The sequence below is a fragment of the Lagopus leucura genome, unplaced genomic scaffold (assembly GCF_019238085.1).
Source record: "Lagopus leucura isolate 7727_CA_CO unplaced genomic scaffold, USGS_WTPT01 Super-Scaffold_100016, whole genome shotgun sequence".
NCBI lineage: Eukaryota > Metazoa > Chordata > Aves > Galliformes > Phasianidae > Lagopus > Lagopus leucura.
This window is the reverse complement of record NW_024962270.1, coordinates 3,011,835-3,035,639: the sequence shown is the minus strand read 5'-3', so window position 1 is coordinate 3,035,639 and position 23,805 is coordinate 3,011,835. Positions and strand designations below refer to the sequence as shown.

At 45.5% G+C, this 23,805-nt stretch overlaps 1 protein-coding gene across 1 annotated transcript in view; it reads left to right on the top strand.

Annotated features, from left to right (window-relative positions):
- The first annotated feature begins 970 nt into the window (after positions 1-970).
- The window catches only part of FGF13 (fibroblast growth factor 13), a 209,972-nt gene continuing 187,137 nt past the window's right edge, over positions 971-23,805 (top strand). Inside the window, exon 1 of the mRNA XM_042876744.1 lies at positions 971-1,284. Coding sequence (XP_042732678.1) covers positions 1,236-1,284 — 49 coding nt within the window. The 5' untranslated portion in view covers positions 971-1,235. The remainder of the gene's footprint in view (positions 1,285-23,805) is intronic.

The following is a 23,805-nucleotide window of genomic DNA, read 5'->3' as shown; positions in this document are numbered from 1 at the left end:
TCCCCGCGGGGCAGAGGGTGCGAGATGTGGAGCCGTGCTTCTTCCCCCGACGGCGGCCCCGCTCCAAGGAAGCTTTGCCCCACCCCGCCGTAGAGAACGAGGCAGGAGGGAAGCCCTTTTTTAGCCGGAGTGAGAGGAGCTTCGGCTGCTGTCGGAAGTCCCTTGCTCCTCTCGGAGCAGTGAGGAGAACCCCATCCGACAGAGCGGGTCCCCCTTTTCACTCCAGCTCATCCTCTCCCCCGTCCCTCGTCGCCCTCTCCTGGCTTTTCGCTTCCCTTTGAACAGCAACAGGCTGTCGGGCTGCGGCCCGGAGCCTCCCCGTGATGAAATGGGGCGTTGAGAGGGGCACCCCAATGGTGGGGGCCGGCTCTGTGTCACGCCTACCCCCCTGGCGCCGGGGCACCGTCCCAGAGCTGAGGGGCAGGAGGGATGCGCCTTGTTCCCCCACTCTGCCCCACTGGGTACTCGGGCTGGGAGATGGGGAGAGGGTGCTGGGACCGGGCGTTTGGGGGGCGGGGGGGGCAGCTCCGGCTCGTTGCTGTAAACCTGCCGCCTCTTCTGCAGTGCCGAACGCTCGCGTCCTCCTCCTCCCATCCGCGGCTGCAGCTCTGCTGCTCCATCCCATTATTGTTAGGGGAGGTTGCGAGCAAAAAACAAAACCCAACCAAAAATCCAACACACCCAAGCAAACCACCCAGGCGCTTACCCCCCCTCCCCCCTACTCTCACGCACACACACACACACACCCTTTCGCTGATCGGTGGCACTCCCAGGACCGGCTGCGCTTCCCTGGCCCTGGGGAGGAGAGGCAGAGCCGGAGAGAGGCGGGGGGAGGAGGGGGCCGGGGCCAGGCAGACACATACAGGGAAAATCGCTTTTGTCTCCGGCACGGCGAGCGGCGCAGGGGCTCGGTGCTGCGGCTGCCGGAGCCCCCCGCTCAGCGCCCGCTCCGCTCCCGCAGCACCGCGGCGGCACCGCGCCGGGGAGCGGGCAGCTCGCCGCCTCCTCTCTTCCTATTATTATTGTCATTTTTTTTTTCCCCCTCCTCTCGCTCTCTCTTTCTCCACCTCCCTTTCCGTCCGTGTGATTTCTGCCTTTTCGGCGTACAGAGGATTCTCCCCCCTCTTCCCCCCCCCTCCTTCTTCTGCACGCACGCTGCCCCCCGCCCGAGGTTTCTCTGGGTCCAGCCGGAATCCGCGAAGCTCCTGGGGATTTTCCCACCCAAGCTGGGGTCTATGAGCGGGAAGGTGATCAAGCCCAAAGAAGAGAAAGATGCTTCCAAGGGTAAGGCAGGCGCAGCCGCTCCGCTCCCCAGCATGTTCCCCGGCCCGACCGCGGACAGCCCGACCTTACCGCTGGGAGGGGGGCATCGCTCCGGTCCCAAGTCCGTACTTTGGGGTACCCCCACCCCCCCCCTCCCTCGCTCGTGGCATGGATGAGGGCGCGGTGCGGGGCGCTGAGTGGGAAGGGGGAGGGGGGGGGGCGGCCCGGCTCAATGCGGCAGGAAAGTGCGTGTCCCCCCCCTCTCCCTATTCCTCCCCGCAAACCGCGCTGGGAGATCGCCATGGAGACGGGGGGGCATGGGCTGCATGCGGACCCCTTTTCCTTTAGCGGGGTGCCCCGTTCCGGGGGGGCACACACAGGTGGCTCTGCCCGGGCTGCAGCGCTCAGGGCCGTGGGAGTGAGCTTTGGGGCAGTGCGTGTGTGCGGGGCGGGCATCCCGGGAGCAGTTCTTTCCCCGTGTGTTGGGATGGACGCGAGTGGCGGTGTGGCTGCTGCTGCTGGGACAGCCGGCCGAAGGGCACGCTCTTAGCGTGAGGGAAAACGGCAGTTCCTCACTTCTTTGCTTTATGAAAGGGAACGCTCTGCCGTCATTTACTTTCTCGTAGTCTGGGCGGCCAAACCCAAACGATCTATCCTTTTAGTTCTTCTTATTTATTTCATCTTTTAAAAACAAACGACAAACTTCTGAGTTTCTTGATCCTGGAAGTTGGTGCTGAACGCCTCTCGTTTTATATACTTTTTTTTAACCCTATCTTTCTCCTTCAGCTACATCTTGCTGAGACCCTTGCTATTTTCACCAGACTTTTCCTTATTTTATTGCATAAAAATAGCAAAGCCTGCCATTCAGATGCATTGCGAAAATCTTCCATTTTCCAAATGTCTTTAAATTACTTTCTTTGATGTTGAGTAGCTTTTTTTTTTTTTTTTTTAATACATTGGCCTTTTTCACCAAAACGCCCTTTAAATAATTTATCACATAACAAAAAATAGAAGATTCTTGCATTTCTGGGGATTTATTTTACATGCTTAGAGCTGTTACAGCCCAGCACACAAAGGATTTGCCATACTTGCATGAAAACTTACTCTTTAACTTAGTCTCCTGTTCTGTGATGCGATCACGAGTCGTGCTGAAATCTTTGGGTTTGGAATTGTTTGTGTGCAGCCCCTTGATGTGTGTGTTTCCAAATGCACAGGCAGTTGTATTTGCTGCTGCTGAGGCAGTAAGACACGCAGGGCTGCGATTCCTGTGGTGATGGGAGGTGTGTATGCTGAGAATGCTCAGGGAAACTGTTGGTGCTGATACTGCTTGCAGGAGATGGATGTGCTCCTTTGGAGGCAGCAAGAAAAACTTTCTCTGTCACCATGCAATAGAGACTGGCTTGAGATAGCACAGGAGGAATCCCATCTTGCAAGGTGATTTTAATACCTGCTGTGAACACAGGGCTGGGTTTGCACAATAGGCATTGAGCTTTGCTAGTGAGAGCAGTGTGGGCCTTCCTCCCTTGAGGAGGAGCTTTGGGCTGGGGCTGTGCAATCTGCACAACTCAGATGGCCACGCTCTGCCCTGAAACAAGGAGCTGCTTTCTGCCAGGTGTTAGTGGCATCTTCTACCACCTGCTTTTGGGTGGGTCTGTGTTGAGGAGCCTGATGGATCCTGTGGGACCCTGAGAGGCTGTGAATTTTGGTAGGAAACAGCACTATGGAGCATGTAGTGACTTCTCACCCTGGATATTTTCAGTGGGATTATATCACACAGAGCCCGTGGTGGCTTCAGGGGGTTGTGCAGTGTGACAGAAGGACCAAAACCTGCTTTTAAAGGGATAGCTCTGGTGGCATTTTTCTCTTAAACCCAAGAGGGACGGCCCGTTTTCTCTTCAGACATTCTGGGTCCTGCCTGGAAAATCTCATAAGGGCTGATTTGCTCTGGACTTGGCAGCTTTCATAGCTGCCTGTGGATGTTGAAGAGTTAGCTCTTCCAGACTCCATGCAGCCTATGGATTGGCGTTCTGCAGTCCGAGATGCCCACCTTTCCATGCAAGTTCCTCCTGAGCTGTGGAGCTGCTGTGTGGAGATGCCCCCCAGGTGGGGGTCTATCCCCAAATCTCCCCCTAGAAACCTTTGCTTTGCACTATGAGAAAGGCACATCCAGTGTCCTCAGTGTTCTGTTTGGGAATGTATCAATGTGACCCGTTTTGAGTGCAGTTCTGTTAACCTCTTGTTTAGATAAGAAGCACAGGGCAGCAGGAGGATGTAGGGCACTGGCAAGTGAGCTGAGATGCTGCAGTGCTCTTTGGGCTTTGGATCTGGGCTGTAAAGAGCTCGTGCTGCCCAGCGTTGCAGCCAAACTCTTTCCAGGGCTGTTCTGCAATTTGTGTGGCTCCTCCAAGAAAAGCCAAGGGACGGCGGAGAGGATCTAAAACTAAATCTGAGGAATGGATTCGTCTGCATTTGGTTTTCTTTTTGCCAATTGGATTATGTGCTATCATCTTCCCCCAGCAGGGCAGACACGGGCAGGTCCCTTCCAGTCACTTCACTGTCACTGTGAGGAAGTTGGGTGGCTCTGCCCAGAAGCCTGATAACCTCAGCCAGAAGCAGTGACAAAATACAGACTATATTTTCTTCTCCAAAAAGCAGAATGGGAGGAGTATTTTCCAAGCTGATAGCTCTAATGTGAGAAGAGCCTATTGAAATAGTGACAGTGAGGGTGAAGGCTTTGGAAATAGAGGTACTGTTCTAATTTAGTGACAGGAGAAAACAAAGCACTTAAAGAAATCACCTGGCAGGAAAAATAGAAGTCAGGATTTTGACATATCTATTACTGCTTTTTCTGGCTTTATGAGAACGTAGTATAATGCAGCTTATGATTGAAAGGTCTGTAGAAAAGCTGACAAAAATAAAGAAGCTGATCTCAACAGTTATATTTCTATGGTACTGAATCATGGGAAAGCAACTTACTTGAGAGGGGCTGAAGAAGAGCAGCACGGAGGCAATGTGTAAGCTGACCACATCTTGGTCTGAGGCCACGGAATCAAAATTAGCAGCAAGTGCAGAGCAGTGCAGGAAGGGGGAAGGGAGCACAGTGTTGGTGTGCTAGGAGCTCTGGTGGGAGGCTTTATCAAAAGTTTGGGTACCAGTGCTTCTGCATCCCAAGTCACAACTACCAACCCCAAAATACTGACAGCCCTTCACCAGCCACAGTCTGATGTATGCAACTGGAGTCTCTTTGGGTTTGCCCTCTGCATCAGAACTTGTGTTTGTGCTGTAAGCATTTAACGATGCTGAGGAATGAGGAGTTAAACTCAATGGTTTTTTCTTTGCTTCCCATCATGAAGAAATCTGTGTCTCCTGTCTGAAGTCTGAGATTGCAGATCCCCTTTGAATAGATGCCTGCATCGCCCACTGGGAAGTGACAGCCAAAATCTGCAGCGCGACCCACCCCATCCTGGATATTAACACCGTGGGTTACAATAGATACTCAGCTCTTGGCTGAGGTCCTGATCCATTCAAAATTCCCAGTGACACCAGTGGGAGTTCTCTGTCTGCCTGTGGCATTGCCTCTGATTAGTGGGTGGTTGTTAATGTGCCCATGCCTGGAATATTTACAGTAACTACCTCCTGTTATGACTCATTATCTTTAACTGGTTTTGGTTCCCCAAACTACAGTAACTCTCTGTAAAAGGTATCGTCCTTCCCTCTAAATCCCCAGACGGTGTTCCCTGACATCTGTTGGTAAAATACCAGCAATTAGAAAATGGACACTGCTTTTGAGATGAGAGAGCCAGCATGTTCCTGCCAATGCTTTCTAACTGATTTCAGTGCTAGTTGAAGAAATCCACAGTAAGGCAATGCTTTCAGGCACAAGCCTTGGGGTTTGTGATGTTGTCAGTTGTCATACATCTGCCGCTCCATGGCACACTGCTCATCTGGTCCTAGAGGTAGTAGTAATAGATAGTCATCTTTTTGGGGGGCTTCTAGAGGATGATTTAATAACAGTTGCTTCTTAGTGGATATAAAATCCCATCTTCAAAGGCAGAACTCCCAGGCAGGTGAAGGCTGGGTGATGCGGAGCCCCATGGGGCATTACAGGGGGCTGCACGAGGTGGATAGCTGCTTCAACAGCAGATGCAGACAGATCTGTATGGCTCAGATTTCTGGCTTCTCTGGTCTGTAGCCACCCACAGGATGCTGGAGACTGTAAATATATTTGCGCCGTTTTTACTGTGATTTCCTGCAAGGCATTGGTCCCACCCCTACACTTTGGGAATCCAGTGCTGTAGTGCAGCTTTGGGTCAAATTAGTGTTAATTTTCTTCTTCTGTTCCTCATTGTGTGTTATTGCTATGGTGTACTGAGGGAAGGAGATGGCTCCAAAGCTGGTATGGTATGAGGTATGAGCTGCTTCCTCAGGAGCAAAGAGGTGGCAAATCTTATTCCTCAGTCTCTCCCTGAAGGCAGCAAGCAGAAGCTGTCATAAAATCTTCTGTGCAAACAAAGCATCTGTAAATCTGGGAGGAAGACTTTCTCATCCTAAAGAACCCACAGCCAAGTATTTTCAGACCAGGATCTGTGTGGATTAAGGTATATTGGGAGAGGAATTGCTCTGTTGATTGCCGTGAGATTAGAGGTGCGTGTGATGTGTACAGTTTGGCTGTGGATATATTTAGGGATTCAGCAATTCCATATCTGTTTGGTGGGACTGAAGCTTCTCCTTTTAGCTGAGCCTGGCTCTAGAGTCTGTGTGCCCCAAGTATTGTTCAAATCTGTTGTCCTAAAAAGATGCCCTGCTGCTCCCAAACACTCATCTTGGTCAAGCTTTCATGGAAATATTTATGTTAAAAAGACCAAAGTGAAATAATGAAAGGAGTCTGTTGGTTACTTTTTTTTTTTTCCTGTTCTCTTTATTTCTGGTGGTGACACACATGAAGGACTTCACTGTTGTTTGGTTTCATGCTCAATATTTGTATTGTTTTGCTGAGAGAAATGAAGCTGAAAATAATTTGAATTGCACCCTCAGGCAGGTAACCATTCAGTTCTTCTCACAGAGGAGTGTAAAGTGAGACTGCTCTTCTCTTAATTAGTTTTGTGAGAGCGGTGTGTGAGGCAAGGTCGGTGCTAAAGGAGGGAAGGGCTGGCTGAGTGCTGCTTGCGTTGTCTGAATAATGAGAGCATCCTCCTGAGGTGGGAGGGAGCAGAGGGACTGAACTGAAGTGGGACGGGGAGATGCTCCTGAAAGAGCACCGGTCTGCGATGCATCGTGCACGTGCTGCTCAAGATCAGCTAAATTCAAACCAGCGGTGGTTCATTAGCTTTGATGCGGCCGTTGTGATTGCTGCTAAAATGAAGGTGTATTTATAGAGATTGCTCCGTGGCCCAAGTAATCTCTGGGTGATTTTCAGCTGAGGCTTGGCGTAACTTTGTCAGTTGCTTTAAGAATGAAGTGTTTAACCTGTACTTGGTGTTTCTGATACATGTGCTTTAAGTTGTTGACTGCTTTAGGACAAATTTGGTTTGCTTTAGCGGGATCAGATTAAACTTGTGCACCATGTAATGCTCTTCTGATGCAGTAGTCTGTGAGCATTTGCTGGCTTTTGTGAAGCGACTGTTTCATTTCCATACGTCGTCTGTAGTCACCAACACAGGGAATATTCAGTGGCACTGTTGAACTGGCTCCACGTTTGTGTAAGCTGTAACGACCAAGGCTGGCAGAGGAGATGCTGACTTACATCAGCAGTAGGGACAGCATCCATGGGATTATCTTTCTAACCTTTCAGCTCCTCAGAACACTGTGCCAGAGGGGTGACTGTGTGGTGGAGTGACCTTGGCTGGGTGGGCTCCCGCCTACCTCTGCTGGATGGGGAGAAAAGGAGATAGAAAAGCTTGTGGGCTGAGATGATAAGACAAGGGAGAAGGCTTACCAATGCCTGTCACAGGCAAAAGACTTGGACAGTTAATGCAACTTGTTGCCAATTAAAGCGGAGTTGGATGGTGAGAAACAATGAGGACCCTTCCTGTCACGTCATGTCAGCCCTGTCACCTGGGACTTCAGCTCCTCGGGTCGTGGTTGCTGGGAACCCTGCAGCTCCATAAGGTTCATCTGGATATTAATCATACACCTGGTTTAATTACAGTTCAGGTGTTCTAAGTGATTTCCCTGACGACTGTATCCTGTTTTTGCAAATGTAGGTGGTCAGTAGGTAACAAGCATTGATTTTTTTTTTTTCTTTTTCCTTCCATTTTTCTGTTAATTTTGTATATTGAATCTTCAGAGTTTTTCCTCTTACATTGGAGGTGACGTTTTGAAAGTATTTCTGACTTCCACTAAGTGAAAGGAAAAAGTGCAGGGCGTCTTCTGCATAAAAGAAGAAAGATATAATGGAGAGAGGGTCAGAAAGGAAATGAGGAGAGGGACAGCAGAGAGCAGCTGTGGGTGCTCTCCATCCTGCTCTTTTCTCAGTCACAGTACTTTGAAATCATGGGCGTATTCTGTTCAGGTTGGACTTCCCCATGTTGTCAGCGTGCTGTCAACTTGCTTACGCAGGAAATGTTTTTTCTTTGGATTCTGTGCCAGCTAGAAAATTCCGTACAACTGTCTTTTCTGTTTGGTAGCTGTGTGCCTTTCTTATGTTGCTCTTGCACTTGCAATCTGCTCAAGCTGTGCTCCAATCCTGCCTTGAGAATGTTAAATTTCTTAATTGTAATTACACGCGGTGCTCCAAACTGCTGTCACTTACGCTTTGTTCCTCCGAGTGCTGCAGGAAGACGAGAAGCTCTGATGGAGCCAATTGCTGCTGCAAGCCAACGCCACGTTTACGGGGTGCAGGGCTGGAATACCTGAGCTGTGAAAGTCTCTTTCCCAGTGAAATAAAGCTGTGGTGGTGTTTGGGAGTTGTATTGGTGGCAATTACAGCTGTCAGTGTGTCTTATGGGGATCATCATTTATAACAGCCTGAGAACGTGGCACAGAGCAGGTGCTCCCCCCACTGCAGATGTTGAAGCAGCGCTTCTGATCTTAAGCAGGAGAAAAGTCTTTGCCACCCTGTGATGCACAGTCAGTGCAGGTTTCATTGCCACGTGCTCTACTTACGTTTGCTTCTCATCTTGCGTACCGGTGACTGAATGTTCAGAGCCTGCCAAAAATAGCTAGCTGTTTTCAAGTGATCGGCCAAGGAGAACTAGAGGGACTTCGCTTTGCTGCTGCTCTTTTCCATTTTTCCTATGACCTCTGTTTGATTCTTGGGGAAAAAAAAAAAAAAAAAAAGACTTTTGGAAGTCAGTGAGAGGGGATTAATAAGTGAAATAAGTCCAAGGGAATTAAATAGCAAATCTCTTGTTCACCTAACAGGAAGGCTACAGCAGCAGGAAGATGTAAGCCAGTCCCAGAAGCTCAGATTTCATGGACGAGGCATAACCCATCCCTCCTGTCTGGGGAGGGCAATAAAGCATAAGTCTGTTTTTGGCATTTTAATGGTTAGGTATGTTTGTTATTCAGCCTGTTGTTCTTCCAGGCTTGTGGTAGTTGGTCACTGGGAAGCTGCATCCTTCTCTTTCCTTGGCTGGAGGGGGTTTCGTGCAAAGTAACGGTGAATAGACCAGCTTTCCAGCTTTGTTTTTAAGCGTCTCAGGGAGGAATCTCTCTCAGATGGTTTCTGTTGCATTTGGAGTAACAAACTGGCTAAAATAAAAGGCTTTTCACACAGGGTATCCAAGTAGTAGGAGGTGGAGAGGAGTAAAGCTTTGTGGATGCTCGTGCAAGAACTCATACAAGCAGGAAGGAGAGAACAATGTAGAATATGGGAGGAATGTAAAATTGTACTTTCTTCTCATAGTGCAATGAGATATTCCTGTTTAGGACACTTAAATTGCATGGCAGCAGTGAGTGTAGAGGAAAGCAGAATTATGCCAAGATGTGAAAATTGTCCTTTTTGTTTCAATGCAACTTTTGGAGTTTAAACATTTCTATTTGTTTCCTCAGAGGAAATAAAACTTCTTTGAAGCTGCTCAGTGAAATGAGGCAGGCTGGAATTATTTTGAGGAAAAGGATCTGAGCTCAGTGTGGGTCTGTGTTCCACCTTGAGACCGAGAGGCCCTCCAGTCTGAGCTGGGACTGGAGCAGAAGTCCTGAATTGATTTCTTTCTGGTCAATGTAAGGAATAGATTTTAGAATATAACACTTGATTCAATTTCTCTTGTAAGTCAGCGGTGCAGAGGATAGCAGGAAGATGAAAAGCGAGGCGTGGAGATTTTGTATAGGTGCCTTTTGGATTGGAGGAGTATTGTTTTTATTTCAGTGCACAATGTAGGGTGAAGGATGAACTTACAATTGCTTTGAGATTTGCAGGAAGAATAGGAGACAGGGATGAGAACGCAAAGTGTGATGGAGTGGCAGGAGAAAGCAAATCCTGCGAAACGTTGAATGTCAGAAAATTAGCTTATAAAAGGCTCTGGGGAGAGCGAGGAAGCTGGAAAACGTAATGGAAGAGGGGATATTATGGGCATAATTTATCACTGTTTCCAAGACTGTAATAATAGCCTGGCTATGTATTTGTGGGTATGGATTTGTGAAGACCATAAAAGAAGCGGTGGAAGTAGCTTTGGCAGGGCATGAGCAATAGGAAGGTTAAGCTAGGGTCAGGGGGGAGATGAGGTCAGCAGTGACGCAGAGATGGAGGTAGAGAGGAACAAGGAGGAAAAGTGCCTTATGAATATGTTGCAGTTCCAAGGCTTTTCATAAAAGGGCAAAAAGTCTTTGTTATCACTGTTAGTAAAACCATTTGCCCTACTGAAGCAGCTGTGCATATTGAGCAGATAATTACCTTTGTATGTAGGATTAACTTGGTTGGTTGCCTCATTTTTATCAGAGGGGTGTTTTGCAGATTGTCAGAAGAGCATCTAGACTGGAAAGTGGCAAGGAGAGGCTGGGCTCCTGGTCCTTACTGACAGAACTGGCTTTACAGATTTAAAACTCAAACTTTCAAAAAATCAAAGCAATAGTTATTTTAAAAGCAAAGAGAGAGCCAGCTATGTTGTGTATAGTGATCCTGCCTGGATGCCTACCTGTGTGACCTGCTGTAGGGAACCTGCTTTGGCAGGGAAGTTGGACACGATGATCTATGGAGGTCCCTTCCAACCCCTACAATTCTGTGATTCTGTGATCCGCTCAGTCAAAGCTTGTGGATCCAAAAAAACCCAACATCATCTAGTGTGATTTTTCACCTCTTCAGTGCGCTAAAGGGGAATTACCTTTGTGGTGCTTAAAGCTTGTGCCTTGTGTGTATCATCAAATATCCAACCACGAAGCTTCTTGTTTAAGTGAAGTCTTCAAATCACATTCCTTCTATGGTTGAGAGGTTGGCTCTCCATTTACCATTTAAAATAAATCAGTAAATCTCACCTGGACCTGCACCAGGTTGAGCCAAGTGCTGACCTATGGAAGCTGGAATGTTTCATCAGTCCCAGCCAGACCTGAGGCTCACAGAAACGAAATCTGGAAGTGTTCCTTGCATTTTGTAATAGGGAGCTCAGTCTCAGAGGACTGAGTACATTCACTGGTGTGTTGTTATAGGCAGTGTGTACCCAGTGCACACGTCTCCATTGAATTTGCAGTGTTCTCCTAGTAGACTTGATCAACAGATGTGATTGCTTGGGATTTGCCTGCCGAATCTTGACTTCACTGATAAAAGCAACTTGAAAGAGAACTTCGGCATTTGTGTTTTGTAATGACATAAACAGGGTTATCTTCTGTAGTATTACTGAAGGAAAGGAATCCTGGAGGAGAGTGCTGTCTCTGGAACTCTGAGCAATAACACCAGGCTGTGTTTTTATACCAGGCACGCATGTTTGACAGCCTAAAACATCTGGAAAAAGCCAAACCTACTGTCACCCTGTCATGTAAGGTGCTGAGCAGCTCTACTTTCCATTTACCTGAAACCACTTAGCGCTCAGGTTTGGGCCCTATATCAGCGAGCATCGTATTTCCTGTCATGTCTCATTCCCACTATCACCAATTCTTATGTTAAATGTATTTCAGAAGGAGCAAGAGACTGCGTGAGAGAGATGGAAGGAGTGACAAAAGGCTTAGCACACTTCCATCCCACTCATTGATAGCTGTGTGAGCAAGCTGCTCGTCAAGGTGGAGCCTCCATCCCTGGGAGGAGATTACACTGCATTACTTCTCTTTTGTAAAATGATTAAAATTGCATCTGTCAGTTCCTCAGCAAATTGTTACCCTCAGAACAAAATATTTATCCTGTTCTTTTACGCATCTTTTCTTAAAGCCCTGTGGCCTCTTTGCTACGATCTCCATTGACTGATGATATCTGCACTTTCGCTATGCATAGGGCATGTGTATGAGCTCTGCAGGTGAGAGCTGGAGAGCTGATCTCTGTTTATTTGGGTGACACCTTATGAAGAACAGCACTTGATCCAGCAGTGTCCTGTCAGGTTAGATTGAAATGCAATTTGTGCTGCTCAGTAATGTCTTGCTGAGTAATATCCTTGGTAGGAGCGTGACATGCTCAGCATTTCATGGTGCTGACCGCTGTGGTACTGAATGAAGGATGAATATTTCAAATGTGGAGTCTTTCTTTTTTCTTTTTTTTTTCTTCAGAAAGCGTAGTGCTATTGTGTGGAATTGATGTTGTGCTTTAAAATAAACCTGAAGAGAGCTAGAACAAACTGTATGTTTTGTTAAGAGGCTTGATGCTGCGGTGTGGAATTTGTGTGTAGGATAAAGTGCTGTGATGGTTCCCATGATCTTAATAGAGAGTGAAGTATGTAAGACAAGTAAGTCTTGCTCCTGAGACTTGATCTCAGCAGAAAATGGTGAATAAAAGGTAGCAGAAACCTGTGTTTAGTTTGTAACTTCAAAGGTGGTCTGGGAGATGTGTAGACAGAATATGGCAAGAAATCTTGCAAGGTGTGATCCTGGATGGCCTCAGGCAGAGCTGCTGCTTCTTTGCATCTCCATTAGCTCCATTGTGTAATGGTAGATTGGGCTTTGGGAATTATGGCACCGAAAACCAATAAGTCTCCTTCATTCTGTGCACGTTTACCTTTTTCTTAATTGTGTTTTACCTTCGTTGGAAGCATAAGGTTTGACTCAAAGGTCTTGAAAGGTGGTTAACACCTTGATATCTATGGTGGGAATGGAGTCTTTAATAGATGGTGGTGTCAAATTTTGACCCTCCATCTAATACCTCCATGAGTTATGGATCTGTTGGTCCCATGTTCATTTTCTAATTGGCGTTCAGATTTACACTATTGCTATGGATGTCTCTCTGTTTTACCACAGAGAGAGAATGGCTCATGCTTTATAAATTGAAGCTAATGCTTCTTTGATTAGTATAAGTTTATTACCAGATAAACAGTATCTTTCTCTGAAACGTGACTGTGCTTCTAGGCTTAATACCCTGGCTGCCCTGATATGACACATCAGTGGGTTGGCTGCTGATTAGGCCCAGCTAATGCAGCGTCTCAGAGCACCACGCAGTTGAAAGCTTACAATTAAAGTGTGGGATGAAACCAGATCTGCCTTTGTTTTGAACTTTTAAGTCTCACAGCATTGAAGCAGGCTGCCCTACTCTGCCCAGCATTATTTTCCAAGATGTAATTATTCCTTGCTCACTGACTTGAGTAAATCAATTAAAACTCCGTGCGTGTAACAAGGCTTTGACGTAAACTAATTGATCAGGACGTGCAGGCAAATGAGAAAGGTGTGGGACAGACTTTAGAGTAGAAGACTGAAATGTTACAGAGTGCTTTTTTGAGGTGGTGTGGTGGTAGCTAAGTTCCCACCTTCTGTACTGATGGGCTGTTTGCTGGGTGCAGTGGTGCTCAATGCCTCTTTGCTTCACTCAGGTTGGTCTCTTTGCAGCCTGTCCTGCAGGAATTGGGTCTTGCTTTGATTCTCTCTCCATCATCTGAAAGAGTTTCAGAGTATGTGTGAAGGGTATCTCAAACTGCAAAGACTGACTGTTGCCCACCTCTTTGAGTGGCTGATATGGTTTGCTAATTCTTTCCTATACCTTGGATACCTCTGGAAATAGATCTTTTTTATTATTTTTTTTATTTTTTATTTTTTTTAAACTCCAGTTTTTCTGCTTCTGTGAGGTGCTATCCACAAGTTGAGAAGGAATGACAAACTCGTAAATCCTTTGGGTGCTCTTGGAAGGGCCTCATAAATCATTAGGACCTTCTTCTGATCAGCCAAAAGCACTGGAGAGGAAAGCAAAATGGGGACGGGCACATTGCCAGGAGGAGAGGCAGGAAAATTGGCCTCTGGTGAGGACCAGCCTTCCAGTTCGTCACTCCATCGTATTTTTAGCGTTATAATTACTTCCCAACCTTGCTCTTCCTTCCCAGGAAAATAACGCTTTTGCTCAAGTTGCATGCAAACTATTGGGAATTGATGAGTTGAGTTGCCTGTGCTCCTGAATTCAGAATGATTGCTGGCTGCGAGCATTTTCCTGCCAGGCCTGGAGAAAGAGCTGATAAAAAGCAGCACTGCCAAATCTTATTTTTAGCTTCTGTCCTGTCGGGATGTATTTTTTTTCTTCTTTTTTCCTGCTCTTGGTGTCTGTTTGGGGTTTTTTAGATGTGGAGTGTTCTTGTCAGGGTGTTCAGAACAGCACGGTGCCATGTGATTTTTGGCTGTGACCTGGTGGTCTGGCCTGGCTGGCACCCCACGGCCGATGTATCTGTGCTGTTGATGGCACTGCCACACTGCTCTAGTTGCAAGACAACTTGTAAAATAAGTGCACCGCTTTGGGCAAAATTAATTTCTTGGTGTTGATGTGGCTATCACATTGCTCTCTTTCAGCTTGCAGATACCTTGCAGGTATTGCTGTTGTCACATTGACTTCATTTTTGTTGTCCTGGATGAAGGCACTTGATGCAACTTGGTATCACAGGTGACATAAGGATGCTCAGGGTGGCCTTGGTGGGCACCAACCAACCCACTGGGATGTTTCCACTTGGTTTGGTGCTGTTGTTTGCAGCATGCCCTCTCTGAGGACTCAATTTCAAAGCAAAAGCTCTCTGTAGCACTCTATGCAAGGTGCTATTTATTGGATGTGTCCATGCAACTTTGCTTCTTTTCACATTTTTCCACTTGCCTCCTGGTTTTATTCTTGCTCTGGGCAAGGCTTGCCTTCAGATAGATGTGAAACTGATGAAAATCCTGTGCCCAGGGTGCAGACCAAGCCCTCTTGTCTTTGCTTCTGCTGCTATTAATGCCTTCCTCCATCTCTTCCAGCCCCTTCCCTCTTTGTCCTGACAGCTAAATTGGAAACCAACTGCAATTCTGCTCTCGCTGTATTTTGCCTGAGGTACTAACAATAGGCTAAAACTGACTCAGATCATGATTTTAATCGGCTTGATTTTTGCCATTGGCTTTAGAAAAAAGAGCTATTTTAGTCCTTCCTCATCCTTGGTCAATGTTATTAATCCATCCATGGTTCTAAAAACCTCCAAGATTTTCAGCACAGAGAAGTAAATCTTTGAATGAGGCTTACTCTGAAATGCTGATGCACCAGTGGTACCTCACGTTTCCAGCGAGCAACAACTTTCCATGTAGAAAACTGCAAATTTGGAGGGATGTGGCACCTATTGACCACTGTAAGGAATTTTTCATGTGAGGCTGGAGGCGCTTAAATGCCGTTTTCTTAAACTTCCAGTCGTTCTAGTTTTGATATGTCTCTTTGGATTGCTAGTCTTTGCTTCTAAGACCAATGGAGGATTGTTGGCGCCTGTAACCACAGAGCTGAGTGACGACATGTGTCTGTGCTGTTTTGCTGGGGGATGAGAGTAGTCAGTTTGTTTTAATTTTTAATGCTTCGATTCTTTGGCAAACACCAGAGGTGTTGAAACGATTCACTCATGCAAAAAAAAATAAATGATGCATGTGTGCAGGTTGGGTGCCTGAAGGCATTTTCGCAGGCGTAACTTCAGGCACACAGCTTCCACAGCCTGGGCTCCTTCCATACACATCTATACAGGGAAAGGACAGACAGCCATTTCTGTGGGACCCTATAGGCATTCTTCAGCCCACTGCCACCTCCTGCCATCCCAGCTGTAGTTCACTGTTTTCCTGGTTGGACTGGTATAACCAATTAGAGATAATCTGACTAGTAGAATAGTAGATCATGAAGAACAAATAAACAGCTCTGTCTTTCCAGCTCTTAGTGTCCAGTTGTGTGCATGCTTTGGTTGCCTCATATTTGATGGCTTGTCTAGTTTGAAGTGCAGCAGCCTAAGCCTGTATGAGATGTTAAAATGGCAGATGCAGTTTGGGTTAACTTGAAGTCTTACATCCTTTGTTTCCATGAGGCATATCTGCTTGGCTGAATTAGCTGCTGACTGCATTTTTGAACAGTTTCTCGCAAAGACCTATAGCTGTGTGTTCTTTGTATGAAGGCTGAGTTAGTTTCTAGAGGAGATGATCAGTCAGTGACTTATTGAGCTCAGGTTTTGCTGTCTGATGGTGGTTGTGTGGTAGAAGTTGGATTTTTGTAGGTACAGCAGAACTTTTCAGTATTTTCTGCCTTGTATGAAGGAGATGCTTACTGGAAGGCTTTTCCTTGCAAGTAGATAAATGAAGTTTTCCACTTCTCTTTGGCATGGAAAGTTCTCATTCTTAATATTCTTAATCCAAATTAAAATGCTGCTTCTAGGAAGAGCTGTGGAGACAGCCAGCGGCACACAGGTGGCACAGTGCAATGACTTGCTACTCTCTGATCTAAAGCAGTAGTAATAACAATTAAAACCTCTATGAAACTCTATATAACCTATAAGAAATTACATGTAAAAGAATGCTTGTCCCAAACCCTTTGCCTCTGTGTGTTACATGATGGAGTGTATTCCTGCAGTTGCGGAGCTGCTGATTGTTGTCTTCTAAACCATTAAGTCCTTTCTCAGTGTAATACACAAAATATGTGAAAGCTTTTCTTAATTGAATGGTAGATATTAAATATTTCATATTTTGGGGATTTCTTGTTTGCTTCGTGTGTGTGAGCTCTACCACAGTGCTTTCACTCTTGAAAGTGGATCCCCGAAAGACCAGATTTTCCAGGCTGCTTAGTTAAGTAAATTCTTCTCATTATTAATAATGCTTTCACAACCTGGTGCTTCTCATTTCAGTGGAAAAAAAAAATATAATTATATGGCCACGTGTCCTCAGACTCATAGTGGTGGTTATGCAAGGGAATCTATCTAGATGCCACTCTAACTGTTCATTTTTGTGTGTTTTCATGTAGCAGTGTTGCTATCAAATAGTGGGATTGCGATGGAAGTTCTCAGCAAATGAGGACTTGACTGAGCACCAAGCAGGGAGGCAATCTCAGAAGGAAGAAGTTGGAAGAGATTTAATGCCTTTAATGCTGTCATTTGGATGGGCAGCACAGACTCAGAATTATACGGTTATTTCTCTTGCCATTGACTTTTTTGTCTTCTGAAAACACTTTGGGGGCGTCTTTCAAAATAGCACCTCACTGTCCCTGAACGTGCCTAGAAGAAGTTAGTTGTTCCAGATTCTTAACAAGAGCTGAAAATGGTTTTTCTGTTGTTGCAGTGACAGATTGCACAGAAGCACCTTTGTGAGTGAGCTACTCAGTGACCACACCGTGTGCGTGTGGTTATTGGATGTATCTTGTGTATGTCTGCTGTGCTTCTGACTGTTAGGAAGCAGCAAGGAAAACAAACAGAGGGAAAGAGCACAACACAAATGTCTGTGTTGTTAAATAACATCAGTGAAACAGAAAATAGAGACAGACCAAGAGCCAGGAGACAAATAGCGCTCACCCTTGACTTCTATTCCTAAGCAACTTTCTTCTGGCAATAAAATGGCCACTTCCATGTTTTGTTGCTTTAAAGCACACTGAAGGATGATCATGCTGGGAAAGCTCTGTACAAGCACAGCTCACGGGATGCCCTCTGAAACACTCCCTGGAGAGGGAGGGGGAGCAGCTGCAGTGCACGGTGTGATGCCATATTCATGGCTCCAGCTGTGACTGGGCTGGCTTATCTGCATGGCACAAGCCCTGAGGGCTGTGTTAGTCTCGCTGCTGCATCCCATGGTGTTGCTCTTCATCCAGCTCAAACACAAAGCTCCTGTTCCAACAGGAGCTGGCACTTGCCTGCAGCATTCTGCAGCATTGTGTGGTGCAGTGCCCCCCTAAAGTATCGGGAAAGCAAAGCAGCACAGGTACTGTTTATCTTATTAAAGTGGTATAAGCTTTACAGTAGTGCTGCTGTACAGGGTCTCTCAATGTCTGTGGTGCACTGTGATGAGTGCACTGATGGTTTCCTGTCCTGGATGTTGTGTGTTGAGCCCTTAAACACTTAAGAAAACAAAAAGAGGATTTGAGGCAAGCAGCTCCCATGGTCTGAGACAGGCACCTGGAAGGGGAGGGAAGCGATGCCTTGAAGGAATGTCTCCTGCCATTCAGTTCTTCACAGGTCCCACAGCAGAAGTGATTTAAAATTAATCTGGAGCTAACTCTGCAGGCAGACAGCTGTGCTGTGCCTCAGCTTCCAGGTGGATTTGCCTGCCCCAACTGATCCGAGGACATTCCTCTGGAATTTCTGAAGGATTTTCACGCTGTCTGGCTTCAGACCTCCTGTTGATGGGCTTTTGTGGGTGTGAGTGTCCCTGGTTGTCAGGAGAGCTCAGATTGCCCAGGTCCTGCACCTAGACCTTTCTCTGGACCTAATGGAGGTCCTCAGCTCCTGGAGCACAGCTGAAAGTGTTTGTGCCCTTGGTGTCTGGGTGCTTTTGGGATCTATTGCTGACCTTTTCCTCTTCCTCAGCCCTTACCTCCTTGCTTCCTTTTCTGCTCCACAGCTGCCAACATCAAATCTCTGCCTGCACTACCCTTCTTTCCTCCACAGGTGCTAACTGTTCTTTCCTCTAGGTTGCCTGGTTGAATAGCGTCATTAGGTTAATTAAGAGCAATTGTCTCAACCTGCATTTAACTTGGAGTTTGCTCTGTGAGATCTGTTGAGAAGATTTTTGTGCCAAAGGCTTGCCCAATGTTTCCCAGTAAATTAGCCAAATGGCACAGCCCTTTTCTTTCTGCCCTTAAACCACCATGCAGATCTCCAGTTTGTAGGCATTAATTTATGTGCAGAACAGGCCTATGACTGACGAAATCCAACGATTTTCATTTAATTTCTTACAATTACGTTGGCTAATTGGAACTTTTAAGAGAGCTTTTAGTTGTTACAGATAGACAGGTGCCTCACTGTTTGTCTGTGGACTTGCATTATAACAACTTCAATCATCAGCTCATGATGGCCATGTGTTAATTACTCCTTTTGTGAGATGAGGCTGGCAAATGAATCTTCATCAGGCAACTGATGAGTACATCTGTGACTTTGTAATTTAAAAGTAAGGTTAATAAGGCCAGGTCCTGGTGGGAATCAACTGGTGGTCTCTACTGTGAAGATAATGAGCCTGGCTTTCCAGCTTACATGCCTCTATTTTTAAAGATTGGCTAAATTAGTAATCAGAAGCAGATACAAAGGACATTATCCACTCTGTAGATGTGAATTGCATCTGTGTAGAATAACCAAATCACACTTCTTCAGAAATACAGGTGCGTACCTTCTGGAATGACATGTTAATAATTAAATATCTGTTCTGAGCAGTGCTGGTGTTGCAAGGTGCCTTCTGCAACCATCGTGCTGGGCTTTCATCAGACAAATTTGGTTTTTGCTACTGCTCTGCTACAACTCATGGTTCACTGCAGTGCATTTATTTGGCACCTGAACCGTGCATTAATCTGTGTGCAGCTGTGAGTGGCTGGTGGCTGGGAGGCGCCTGTCCGTGCTGTGGAAATCAGCAGTCATTCATACTCTTGTTTTCTTAGAGTTATTAAAATGGTATCTATTTCATAGTGGATTGCGTGTGATTGTGTGCTTTATAGTGAAGAATGAGCCAAAAGATGTATACCCAGGTGTGAGCACTGTAATGCAGCTGAATTGAAGAGAACAGAACAGACCTGTTTGAGCCCCCAGAGTTGCCTCATCTAGCTTCCCTCCATCTTGGCACTGACACCCGGACCCAGAATCTTTCTTGTACAAGAGGCCACCTGCCCTTACCAAGAAGGCTGTGCTTCGTGGTGAGGTTTGCATTTTATACCTTTATCTAAGATCAGCCTCTGCGTTTCTTATGCCGTGCTGGTGATCTCAAAGGCTATATGGGGGATGGTGTTCAGAGATGCTCCCCTGCATAGGGGGGATTGAAAGACCGGCTGGAGCTGAGCCTGAGATGGATGCTTCTACCTTCCTTTGCCATCTGTGGCACTTGCTTTAAAATCCAAGAGCTGAAACTGGAGTCAAATGTTTATTCTATTTTTAGTGCAGAAAATCATATTTTCCTGAAACTTGTAGCTTTCCTGTTAATGTAAATTGCAGACATTCACTAACAGCTATAAATACTAAATACTACTCTTGCAGTTACAAGGCAGTATTAGTATATAATTTTAATCAGATTTATTATAGAATGTTGATAAAAATGAGCAGGATTTTAAAATTAATTGCTATCTTTTTACTGTATATTACGCTGTATGCACTGTGTGTTCTAGACTAGATGATGTGTGAATGTTTTTGTGCTCTAAGCGAGAAGTAAGCAGGCAGAAGAAGTCTTAAATATAATAAAGCAAAATTGATTCATTAAGTTACATTCATGTTAAGAACCAGGTGTAGATTCTCAAAATATATCCCAGGGGGAAGACGACTTGCAGAGTGATGGATGGTGGGGGGAACAACTGGGATAGTAGTGCAATGGCTAGGGACGTATGCTCTTAACAATGGATATAAGAAGAATACTTGTGTATATATATAAATAAAAGAATATTTGTAAACCTATTAGATCTAGTAGCAAAACTTGATTTGCCCTGTCGCTGCTTATCACTCCAGCTGTTTGCCCTGTTAATGGTTTGTGAGCCTTTTTTGGTAGGGTCCCTATTACCAAAAGATGGGGTTACGTGCTGTACTGAGTGACCACATGACTTTGCTATAACATCTTCATGTGAAAGTCTCCAAACTTATAAGACTGATGTGTCAGATCAAACAGTGTGAACTAATACCTCCTTGCTTGGAGAAGTATGCAGGTTTAATAGTTCAGGCAGCTTTTATGTATGTCCATAGCCAATTACAAAGCTTAGCAGGCAGTTCCTCTGCAGATAGAGGACTTAAAGATGAGGTGATGAAACAGTCCTCTAGAGGGAAAATACTTTGGATAAGATCAGTATGTCACTGCAAAGCACGTGAGCGCAGGATGCAGTGCAGACCCCACTCTGCAATGATACTGTCTTTCAAACAGGAGGATGGGGACATTTAAAATTTTCCAGAAGCCTGTTTGTCGCAATGAATGAACAAGCAGGGGCAAACTGGCTGGCAAATGTTCACCAGTGATGGGCTGAACAGCTGCTTTTGTTAGGTATGACGAAAGGCAGCTTCATCCTAGCCCAAAATGCAGCAGTCTGGTGTTAATCAGAAGTCTGTGCTTAATTTTCAGGGTGCAAAAGTATATGAACTTAATTAAATAAATAATATGAAATGGAAAAAAAAAATGATAAAGCCACAAACACTGCAAATACACCCCAGTAGCAGTTTGCCTTCATAGCTGAGTTTATGGCTCCCTTGGTTGTTCGTGCTGTCGAACATTGATTGTAGCATCAATTCTTATCAGATGCAAGGTGACGTGTAAGTCTTTAGGCTTATGGCTGTGTGGTGGCAATGAGTTAATTTCCATCCTTGCATCATATTTGCAACTTTTCCAGAAGGTGTCGCTTTGTACAGGAAAAGGACTGATACCTTCAGGTGGGGTTGTGTGAAGGAAAAGGACCGATACCTTCAGATATCAGTCTTACTTCAAGCATTTAGTTACTTTGCATTCAGAGCTGTGTGATGTGACCATGTCACTGAATCAGCACACCTAGTCCAACAGACAGGAAACAGAGGGGAAATTGGGAAAATGCTGCAGGGTAGAGCATTGTGTGGATACGGTAGGGTAGAAGTGCTGGGAGAGGAAGGTTGTCAGGTGCTAAAATTGTGGTTACCACTTCTGCTGTATGCAGAATTTGGTGGCTGTGCATTGTTAATGTAGATAAATGCTCTGATCCCACCTGCAGAGCTCTTATACTGACTTTGATGACACTGAGGCTTGTTTCGTTGCTTGGAACATATGTATGTAGAGAGGGAATGGGGAATTACAGGAGTATGTTTTGAACTGGAAAGTGAATGTGCAAGCACTTCTGTATAAGGGGAGAAATGCAGTCTTTACTATTGAGGATTGGGAATATATGCTCTTTGTGCCTTTATGCTTCAGCTGTAGCTTGGCTGAGAAAACACTGAACGTGGGTATCTTCCAGGTACATCAGGATCTGGATTCTAAGGGTGGTCTGAACCAGCATGGCCATTGTACTGAAGGAAAGTATCTTAGAGAAGAAATCCGTTGCACATATAACGCTTTTATAAGTCCTAACATAGGCTCCTAAAGCCACGAGTCTGTGGTGGGCACTGACTTGGTCATTTTAGCTTCTCTGCTAAAAAGTGTTTCTAACAGCCATTTTTGCTTTAAAAAAGGGGAAAAAAAAAAACAAAAAGAATCATCAAAGAAGCCAACTTGTTATTTAACTGGAGAAAAGCTGCATATATCATTGTTTGATGGAACGTGAGCCATCTCTGCACAAGGATGAAGGGAAGCATTCCAGTGAAGACCAAAATGCTTCACTGTGCACATACCCTGACCTTCCTTTTCCTGTTACACAGCTTTCAGCATGTATAACCCACACATATAACAGGTGAGTTACTCACTTCCATGTCTGTTGAGAATCAAAGCAGTTTGCGCCTTCCTTATGCACACAGCAGGTCTCTCAAGTAGCTGGAAAAATAAATAGATTCCTATTGAGTGTTCCATGCTCAGAAGAGGTTTAGGGTATGAAATGTTTGTGGTGTCTTGAAAGAGTGAAACAGGGCATTGAATTTTGTTTGGTGGTGGTAATTTTGCAGCATTTGGTAGTGTGATGGGAAGGAATGGCACCGAGCAGGAAGCAGCCATGTTAATTGACTGATTGGCTTTGTTTAATTTCTGTTATAGCAAGAATGCTAAAGTGATGACTCAGTGAGCCATGTGAAGATGTAATCTGGAAATGCCGTGGAGGATAATGGTCCCTTCTAATATAGTTTGATCTGAATATTACATGCAGATTTATGTCATCATTGATTTTCTCTGAAGGGAGAGGTACTCACGTCCAAAATATTGCAATTGAAGAGAGGAAAAAAATAAAACAAGCCATACAGCCTGTGGCTGCTGGTGGGCTGATGAGCTGAACAAGTGGTGAGATTTGATGTTCAGATGGGCTGTGGCAATTATAGGACAAATGCAGCTGAGCAAAGATGAACTTTTTATAGGAGAGGCTGTGCCTCAGTGCAAAGTGCACCATTATCGTTATGGTAGGAAATCATGGTGTTATTTTGCTGGGTAGATCCTACCTCAAAAAGTACCCAAGGCATGGCCGTGCAACTACCGAACCTCAGAATAGTTTTCAGTTATTAGACTTCCAAGTATCTGGCAGGTTTCAGTGCATGCAGAAGCTGCTGGGACGACGCAGCGTGCAGCACGAGCTGCTGGGAAGAGACTCTGAAGGAGGAACTGTTTGCACACGTGTTGTGGGAAGCTTTCATGCCGCAGTGTGGTCACTTACAAGTGCAAGGAGAACATTTGAGCGCTGCTGCTGTTGTCTCTGAAAACAGGAGTGATTCAGAAGTGAATGAGAGCCGCTGAACCAGGCGCTTCGCATACGACACTGCTGTGGGTGTTGTAAGAACGTGGAATTTGATTAATAGGGCTTGTAAATTATTCAGAAGAACGGTGTTTTAATGGGGCAAGTGGTATCCTTCACAAATGGGCTTTGAGGTGGAGAGGAGTTGCTCTCAAGGTGTTTTAGGCAGTCTGGGTTCTGCTTCATGTCAGCAGAGGCAGCAGGATTAGCATCTGTAGTGGCCAGCGTGGTAACAGCACCATCTGTCCTCCTGAACGTGCTTTCCAAAGAAGGCCATGATGTGGTGGGACAGTTTATTAGCTCTATTGGCAGCATCATCTAAACAGCACTGCTCTCCCTCTTCTGTGCACTGCCAGAAGGCCAAATATATACCTGTACTCGACCATCAGCAGCCCAACCCGGAGAAGAATGCAAAGAATGCAGCAAAATCAGTGCCACTGTATCCTTCCTGCGGAAGTTACAGGTGTCAGCTTTGAATGTTTCCTGTTCTGTTTCTTCTGAGCAAACGATTCAAGGGAGAGTTACCATGAGCTTGGCAAGATCCGTAAAACACGTAAGACAAACCATGAAGCTGAACTATTATTGACAGTAATGAAGTACAGTCACTGCCACCTGGATCTTTTGACTAAGATCTGTAATGACTGGTTTATTTTTCTTCTATTTTTACTGTGCTGTACTTGAAAAATACCTTTTCAGAACTGTGGAAGTAGTTGTAATGGCTCTATTATTATAGTCCT